Source organism: Vollenhovia emeryi, unplaced genomic scaffold, assembly GCF_000949405.1.
Source record: "Vollenhovia emeryi isolate VEMERY1.0 unplaced genomic scaffold, V.emery_V1.0 DF939205.1, whole genome shotgun sequence".
Taxonomy (NCBI): Eukaryota; Metazoa; Arthropoda; class Insecta; order Hymenoptera; family Formicidae; genus Vollenhovia; species Vollenhovia emeryi.
The window spans coordinates 26,955-36,459 of NW_011967161.1; the positions used below are offsets into that span (position 1 = coordinate 26,955).

General features: G+C 37.7%; 1 protein-coding gene across 1 annotated transcript; it reads right to left on the reverse strand.

Annotated features, from left to right (window-relative positions):
* Positions 1–1,349: 1,349 nt before the first annotated feature.
* LOC105561528 (condensin complex subunit 1) lies at positions 1,350–9,341 on the reverse strand. Its single transcript, XM_012011580.1, has 20 exons — positions 9,258–9,341; positions 8,327–8,973; positions 8,049–8,183; positions 7,647–7,825; positions 7,437–7,576; positions 7,278–7,359; positions 7,136–7,198; positions 6,837–7,070; positions 6,380–6,712; positions 6,117–6,306; positions 5,689–6,011; positions 5,236–5,628; positions 4,493–4,737; positions 4,303–4,423; positions 3,772–4,229; positions 3,434–3,688; positions 2,947–3,219; positions 2,731–2,873; positions 2,308–2,655; positions 1,350–1,830 (listed from the first exon to the last, which is right to left on the reverse strand). The coding sequence occupies exons 2-20, from the start codon at positions 8,439–8,441 to the stop codon at positions 1,691–1,693; spliced, it is 4,170 nt and encodes a 1,389-aa protein (XP_011866970.1). The 5' UTR covers positions 8,442–8,973; positions 9,258–9,341; the 3' UTR covers positions 1,350–1,690.
* Positions 9,342–9,505: the final 164 nt, after the last annotated feature.

Consider the following 9,505-nt stretch of genomic DNA (forward strand, 5'->3'; position numbering starts at 1 on the left):
CTACGATTTTTCTGTGCGAAGATATTGACAATATATCTGTACAATACAAATTTCACTTAGATATGAAATAGTAAAAATTAAAATTGTCCGAATCGCGAAACTATAATAATAGCTGAAAAATAAGATAAAATTGCATATTAATTTATTAAGTCGCGTTATTTCTATTCGAGAATAATAGCTGAAAAATAAGTTAAACTTACTTATTAATTTACAAGGTCGCGTTTTTTCTTTTCGAGAATTTGGCAATATACTGAATTTAATGAATTATTTATTATTTTATTTATCTTTTACGGAAAAGCTGCAAGCTGATTGGCCATACATTTCTCGGAACTAGAACTTGGACACGAGTCTTGGATCGAGGAGACATAAGTTGACTCTACATTAGTCGCATCGTAGCGTTAAAAGGGTCGTGGACTGGTTCTAATTCAACGCTGATTGGTCGAATCTATGATTTGCGACGCTTGCGACGCTACAATACGATCAACGTAGAACCGGCCTAAGGCTGGTAATTACCGGAATTACTTCGAGGCTTCGAAAGTTCGAATGTCAAAGCCTTTGAAGGAAATCACCAGTCCTAGTGCACAGTACGGCAGTACGTGTTCTTTCACAGGATTTGGAGTAAACGCAGGGTATTCCGAGGTCTATATTTCGATACTCTCCGACTCGGGATCTCTCGTAATTTTGCCCATTTTTATGCACGTTTTAACAATGAACAGTTCTCCCCGTTAAATGTCTATAAAACATTTTTTAATCGTACCGCTTATGTAGGTCTTTCTTGAGAGTCAATAGTTAAATAAATTTATTTTACAATGGTCCGCAGCCCGTACTGTACACGTGTTCGTATGGATGACCGGCAAAAGACATAATATAGAATATATTCGCGGTTTTTGCAGTTACATTTTGACTCAACAGTCTATTAAAAAACTCTAGAACGTCGTTATCTAGAACGATAACATTACATCGCTTTTAAGGAGAACAAAATAACCAAAGCAATAAGTTAGGTAAATAATAGGTATTTATATGTCGACAAGGTTGGGTAACATTTGAAATGGTTCCATTTTAAATGTGTATTATTATAGAAATTGTATTTTACTTATATGTATGTAATAATATCCTTGGTCACACACACACACACACATTGAAATATAGACTGATGGCTAATAAATCTATTAATTTTAATTATGTATACAAATATATTTATATAACTAATAACTATTTTATGTAAAAATTTCATTTCAGCTCTTTGCTTTGTAATGTTTTTATAAATTCGTTTCATTCTATTTTCTTGTATATATTTGTATTGATAAATATAAGAATCGCCTTATACATAAGAACCACAGAATGGTATCTTCGAGCAACATGTGTGAATTTGTATTAAATTTTCTTTATGTACAAATATATAAACTGAAATTTTAGTAATACATTAGATGTACATAAAATAGAGTTTTTAATACATTAGATGCATACAAAATTGAGTTTTGCACACTTTTCAATATCACTTTTATTTAATATGTACGATGCGCCTATCTCATTTTATAATACTACTACTCACTTTCTATTACTATTATTAATTATACTGCTGTTACTACATAGAATAAGTTTATTTATACAAAAGTTATATTTTTTATTAATTTCAAATTTTATAAGTAAAAATTATTTACGTAATTCCAGAAAGTGTTACAAGTCAAAATTATTTACGAGCTGATCGAGCTGAACCCCTTGTTGGAGTTTCCCGTACTGGTTTATTGGTTTTCAGTCGTTTGACTGACGGTGATGCGTTGCTATCATTTGCCGCAATTGTGTCCTCTTTCGTATGTTCTCTTCTTTTGGCTACATGAAAATCAAATGAATTGGTGTTGTTCATTATGTGATTTCTATTATTTTATAACGCACACGCAAGTACGCATACACGCACGCACGCGCTCAATGCACAATTCAATTATGGGGCAACTAGACGAGGCCCTAACTTGGACTGTAGTGCTATTATATAGAATATTGTATGTTTATATAGAGGAGTCCCCTATTATAAAATAGGTTTCTAATATAAGATAACAGGGTTTCTGGTAGATTAATAGGCATCATTTGGTTCACCTATGAATTTTTATTGCCCTTGGAGTGAAATCTGTTTAGTTGAAAATTTATTTGCTAGACATGCATGTCATCGTTGCGGAAAAAGATTTGTGAAATTGGATAATGAAAACTCGCTATCTCATATTAGAAACCTATCTCATAATAGGCGACTTTCCTCTAATTATACACGAATGTGTGAATACTTAAAGACATTAACGAGATTGATTTCAAACTTACGTTTTTGAACGGGAACACTGTCTACGTCTTCCTCAGAGTCATCGGAACTATCTTCCTCTTCCTCTTCCTCTTCCTCTTCATCGCTCATGTTTTTACGTCTTCTTCGATGAGTACTTCTTTTGTTCCTCGGCACGGCAGACGGTGGTGGCATTAGATGTCTATCTGTTATTTCGTCATCCCCTTTGGCCTCCAGAAGTTCCTGTATCTTCTCTTCCAATTCTATACAAACGGCCTTTGCATCTGCCTTTTTCTTCGTCTGTTCTATTATACTATGCAAGGCCGTTAATACTGGTTCATAATGAATTTTTTCTTTCAACAGTGGCAAACTCTCGATAAGATGTTGTATACCTTTAACAAAGTTAAAATAAGATGATTTTTTTTCTTTTATCAATTATCTCATTAAACATAAATTATTTTACTTACTCTTTCCGCTGAATTGCAAAAGCGAAAGACAGTAGGAAAGATCACGCCACTGTCTCTCTGTGGCAGCTAACTTAAATCTAGCGCAAATCTTATCAATTATTGTATCGATTTGCTTTTCTTTCTGCATTAGGCCGAGAATGTATCTGCAAATTATAACAACGTTTATATTTCCTGCTGTTTGGATACAGTTAAAAAATAACGGTTATCAATACCTACTTTATGGTTTCTTGAAAATGTTTTTCATCGAGATTTAACTGAGGATCCGCTAAGCGCGATAATATGTCAGGTACTATGTTATATAGAGCGTTGCCTTTTTGAGCAAGCTGAACGAAGAATTCTTTCGTGTCCCGACGTATCTGTTCGTCCTCATCGATGACACAAAGGGCTAATTCCGAAACCTGTCCCTTTACGCGTATCATTTCTCTCATTATCAGATTCGACAACATACGAACACACGTCCTCCGCACGTTCATATCTTCATCTCGTAGTCTATAAAGATAAATATTAAATATCGTGATTCTATATGCGTGTTTCCTAATTTTGAATTCCTTTTTTGTACGAAATAAGACAAAACATTATATAAACCAAAAATGGCAAAAATTTCTAGTACCAAGTATTTCTAAAAATATTATAATATATAATTATTGATTTATTTAACTAAAATTTTAATCCTTAAAAAATTGATGTACAACAGTCAATTTACCTGCCATAGATGTGCTTGGACCACGGTTCTACTTGGTTGGGGAATCTGGTAGCGAGATCGCTTAATCCAATCAGCATACTCGATCGAATCCCCGGATATGACGATCGCTCCAATATGGTGATTAAAAGTTGCAAGGACTGTTCGCAAAACTGGGAGCTCACCGTCATCATTTTGCTGAGCGCGACTGAACCTGCGGCTTGCACGTCCTCGTTGTTATACTTGTCAGGATATTGGCATACATCCAACACTAATGGACTGTAAATAATTGCATATACATTAATCGCAGTGTCTAATAGCTGAGTATATATATCTTCAATTCCCAATATTCAAATACATACACAAATTTCGCGAGCAAGCCATCCCCAGTGACAATTTCGTTTTCGAGTTCGCCGTTCACAAACTCCGCCTCAGCGTCGTCTATCGCACCTTCTAAGGCTTCTTCTCCGTCCTCCGTCATTGTCATTGAGGAATCTTTTCGAGAGACTCGTCGCACGTTTGACGTGTTTGCTGATTTGTTGTTGTTAGTTCTAATGTTTGGCGTCGCACTTTTCGGTAATCGTTTCTTTTTCTTACCCTGCATCTCTCGTAACGTGTTCCTACGCTTCTGTTCCTTGTACACAGACACGTCCAGGTAAACTAACTGTTTGATAGCAACGTGTCCGATTATGTAAAGGAATCTGGAGAGTACGTTGTTCGACACATCCAGCACTTGATTCGTGTCTTTATTTATAAACTGACCCTTATCAGCAATGTCCAATAGCAATTTCTTTATCAACTTGTTAGGTTGATTCGCTAACTGTAATTAAAGTAAAATTCCCTCGATGTAATATTCCAAGTGTATTTAACAAATACGCAATAATCTCACTTACGTGATATATAACATTAAGCGCATCCGTCGCGAAGGAAATATAAGCAGTCTCCTCCGCTCTGGTAAAATAATCTATTAATAACGTCAGGATTTCTTCAAATATTTCGTGATCGTTAGGATACCTGTACGGAAAAATGTGCTTTTAATTAACAACCAAAAAGTTTCGAATTACTTTCATCGTTCCGACTTACTTTAGAGGCGATTTTTCGACGTCCTTGCTACTTTGTTTTATCTTCAACAACGTTCTGCAAGTATCTCGTGCTAAAAGAAGATCGTCCTTCGCGCGCGGACCAAATCCTATCTTTATTAACACGTCCAGATTATCAGATACTATGTTAGACTTCGCCTGAGCTATCATTGTTATTATCATTAACGCGGCTCTGCTATCTATTGGCGACGTGTCCGGATATTTCATGGAGAACTTTTCCCACAAGACCTACACATACAGCGTTCATTAGAGTATATTTTCTACGTGTTTAAAATTTAAGAAAACTATTTATAATCGCCGAATGAAATCAGTAGAGGAAAGTCCTCTATTACGAGATAAGCCTCTAATATAAGATAGCAAGTTTTCAACATCCAAATTCAATCACAAATCTTTTTTCGCGACAATTACACGATCTAACAATAAATTTTCTATTAAATAGATTTAACTCAAAGAGCAATAAATTCATAATGTAACAAAACAAAACGATGCTTATTAATTTAGCAGAAACCCTGCTATCTCATATCAGGAGCTTATCTTATAATAGGGGATTCCCTCTATGTTTAGTAACACGTGAGAAAGCGATCAACCTGTGGACAGGCTCGTTTTCGTCTTTACCCTACGTATGCCTCGATTTTTTACAAAGTTTGAGGAGTTTGAAGACAGTGGGTTAAAAAGCGCGAGACAAATGGGTTAACTATTTCAAATATTTGAATTAAATGTACTTGCCTGCAGTAATACGCTGTCTAAGTCTCCGTTTTCGTACCACATCACAATCAGTAGAGTTAGAGCCGGACTCTGTCCAGGTTTCAATTCCTTCAGGAACTCGATCAGACGATTCGTACGGGCAACGGCAATTTGGCGAGCTGATAATTTATCGTTACTCGTATTGAAGTAGATCTCCTTGTACACCGCAGCCACGTTGTTACGCACATTTGGATCGCGGTGGAACACTTGAAACAGAGCCTCGCGCATGGAGTCGGCCGCTCCGGTTACTCCGAATTGAAAAGCAGTTCCTAAGAATGTGCACGACTCGACAGCGTCCCCAGCACATGTGGAGAACAGTAGCTTTTCCGCCATTGGTATCGCTTTCTCCAGCTCGGTCGCAAACATCAGACAATTCTGCAGAAAAACAGTGTGTAACAACGACTAGTTCAAAAGCGACATTTTTAGGTAACGTACTTTCAAATAACTTATAACGCGCTTTCGCAATCTTAACTCCTCTCTTCCATTGTCTTGCTCGGATTTTCCCGCATCATTTTTATCTTCATTTGTCGGATCGGTATCTGATTTAGTCTCCGATTCTATAAAAATTTTTAGTAAAAAGACAAATAAACATTCCTCTTTTGCTGCATCAGAAAGATTTTCCATATCAGGAGCTCCCTCCAATTTTGTGCACGTTTTCCACAGGTATGTCACTGCTTCAGTGACTTTTCGGCTCAATAATAGTTGCCTCACACATTCGAACGCGTGATTTGGATCGATGTTCTCATCTTGTTCCATATCTACAAAGAAATTCCCGTGCTAGCAATATTGTAATATATTTTGCGGAATAATGAAACAGCGAATAATTCATTGACAAGAAAAAGTATACTATTTGTAACACGAACCATTTATATATTCCGCACCATTATTTTTCAGAATTTCCTTTATTGCTGCCCTTATATCGGCTTGTGAGAGAGTCCACAGCTCGAATCTTTGCGCGTGACCACGTTCACTAGTACTCACGATGTGAGCTTGCAATTCTTGCAAATTTGCCTTCTCCTTTTCCAGCGAGTTTGAAAGTTCGACGCAATTTAACTGCCAAGACACATAAGCCAAAGATGCTAAAGCAGTCACGAAAAATACGCTTAGTTTTCAAATTCTTACATACCTTGCCGGCAAAAGGATTACTTTGCAACAGAGTACGCAGCAACTGAAGAGCCTGTTTACGAACATTCGCGCTTTTATCTTCTAGTCGCAACGCGGTGCAGGCTAAAAGCTTCCCATGTCTCGCTAATGGCACAGCGCCTTCGCAGCACAAGTGCTGCCAAGTCTGAAGCACTTTCGACCTCACGTAAGCGTTGCAATCCAGCATGTGCTCTTCCAAACTATCCAAACAATCGTCGCGTAGTTCTTTCTGCTCGTCCGTGAGATCTTCGCCGGTCAGTGCCTTTTGCACCACAGCACCCAAGATTCCAATCACACAGTTTCTCATTGTATAGAACTGTTGAAAAAATTTCCAAGCACATTTGAATTAATTTCTAATTACCTAAAGTGTTGTGAGTCCAAGTATATTTTCTATTTTCTTGTATAAACAATCGAGTACGAGAATTACGATGAAAACATGCCTCATTAGACAAATAATCTGTGACGTCGTCCAGGAGGGGAATTATCAGATTGGGCTGCAAGATCGCGATATTCTCAAGAAACATGGATGTGTTGCGGTTATCCGCTTCGCTAACTTCCCTCTGCCCGATCTCATTCATCACCTCTTTTATTAAACCGCTGCAGCCGCATTCGATGGCCAAGTGTACTACGCCAGCCGCCATGGGTGCTGCCAGCGCATCGTACAATTTCACCAGCTGCAACATTGCAAATGTTTTATGTACTTGAAAAGTAAATAGTGCAAATAATTTATTCGGCATACCTGAACAATCCTCACAACGCAAGTTATCCCATGATTGTACTTTTTGATCAAAGTTCCTAGGATCTGTTTTGTAACGAAAAATATACGGCAAGTGAGCGGTAATATAATATTAGCATATATGCGAATGTAAACGACAATATACCTCAAATGTAGTTTGCCTCATATGTTTTTGTTTGGCATCCTTACTCTGTTCCAATATCTTATAACATATCTGCGCCAAAGTCCTGCAGGCGATACAGTTACGAGAGATTATTTCAGAATTGACTTAGTTAACTTAGTCAATTACTGCTGTATAACTTACGTGACAAACGAATTGTCGACCACAGGTGGTCTCCAAATCTTGTGCAATGGCAATTGCAGCCATCGATACAGAAGCTCCAATGTTTTAAGCCTAGACTGCTCCCATTCTTCCTCGATTTCCGTTTTTGTGACTTTTTTACGCTGCAAAGGCACACTTGCATCTTTACCCAAGTAACTTTGCAACGCGTAATAGTATAAACAAGCCTCGTACCTTTCCAATGTTACCCTCGTTTGCATTTTTCACATGTTCTTCCATATGACAGACAAACCACGAAAGTAGGTACACCAACATATTGTTAAGACACAGATATGTTTCCCTGTCTTCCTCTTCCGTAATATCCTTGCCATGATCGAATATCTTTTCCAGATCGTTCACGAGTACTGCCACAGCTGAAACAGTCACACATGTATGAGCCCATATAAAGCGAGTTCGCTTCAATTATATGATTATGGTCGCGGTCAAGCCGCCGCTATCTCCTTATATCTTTTCTGGAAAAAAGGAGAGGAAAAATACTTATAAACGTTTGAAGCGACAGCTTGACCCCAGCCTATATCTCATACCAAATAATGTCACCGTTTATACGTAATTCCAATTCCTCGCAAAGAATATTACCTTTGTGAATCCTGTTGAAGGCACGTAGGCAAATATTGAGCTCCACTTTACTCCCGTGAACAATGATGGAGAAAAATGTATCAAAGTGCTTCAGTACAAAGTGTGCTCCATCTGTCGCCAATGCTTGTCGCGTGACTACAATAGAATAACATAATTATAAAGAATTCTATTGCGTCTATTATTCATTTCACCAATTATTTATACACAATAATATATATATATATATATATATATATATCCATAACATAATGTAAACATCTTGAAATAAGTCTCATCACCATCGAGAGTCTGTGATATCATCCGTAGAGGGATAATCTCTTTGACGTAGTACTGATTGGCATAGGACGTCAAGAGCTCGTCTTTCACCAAGGGAATCACGAAGTTCTTCACCATTTTAATGTTTGAAAAGTGAACTATCTGTTAAGAAGTCAAGCACTGTCGGTGAGATTCTTCTACTAGATATCACTTCATAATGAACATCTACTCTAAAACTAATGATTCGTTAGGTACTCAAACAGATTAGACAAAAAAATGTTTCCTCTTTTCCTTCTTTCTAACAAATTTTCGACTTCGCAGGGATCGAATTCACTACAACTGTCACACAGCTAACCAACGACGGACATACTGGATAAACTCAACAATGATCATTTTCAAATGCAATGCTGCCAACTAGCTAAAAAGAAATGATAAAAATTTCTTAGGCTATGTTTCCACGAGTTTCCACTGAGCGCGTCACGCGTCGCGTCATGCGCGACGATCCAATGAGCGTGTAGTATCCAGCGCTTTACGCCCATTTTCATTTTTGAAACTATTCCGCTACACCCATTTTCAAGTACTGCCGATAAAGTCTCCACTTGGTGTGTGTCCGTGCTACGCCCATTTTTCAAGCGGGTAATGCAGTGCCCAATTTTGGTTGTATTCCGTGCTGCATGCATGAAATATCGGTAACAGGAGAGTGTTATTGATTTTTCGTAACGAGAGCGAGCGAGAAGGTATAAGAGCGAGCGAGACGGCAATAAGAGCGAGCAAGTCCGTTTTTAAAAGTACTGACCGTCTCTTCGTAACTCACTCTTTGAATATAAAATTCAAGCACATAAATATATTGTAGAAAAAAATTTTACTTTGTGTTATATGTATTTTAATTATATTTCGCGATGAAATTAAATAATAATTTCTTAAACATACATTAATAAAAAACTTTTCGCTCACCGATACAATGCGCAGCGGCGGAGTTGAATCTACGTTGATTCTGCAATGGCGCCCGATGCCTCCTCCTCCTCCACTCAGGTGTCCTCCTCTCAGGTGTCGTTGTCTCAGCTGTTCTCCAACACACTCGCGAATTTATACTTCCGTTTGTAAAGTCGCTTGTCACTCTCACTGTATCCAAATGCCACTTTTTCGGCTCTCACTGTGTCCGATTGTCACAGAGTCCGATTGTCACAGAGTCCGATTGTCAC

Excerpts from the sequence above, each read along its gene's own strand:
- LOC105561528 (XM_012011580.1), bottom strand. The coding sequence starts at position 8,441 with ATGGTGAAGAACTTCGTGATTCCCTTGGTGAAAGACGAGCTCTTGACG. Across the intron at positions 7,826-8,048 it reads CTTCAACAGGATTCACAAAG|CTGTGGCAGTACTCGTGAAC; the intron begins GTAATATTCTTT and ends TGACTGTTTCAG. Across the intron at positions 3,220-3,433 it reads TCCAAGCACATCTATGGCAG|ACTACGAGATGAAGATATGA; the intron begins GTAAATTGACTG and ends TTATCTTTATAG.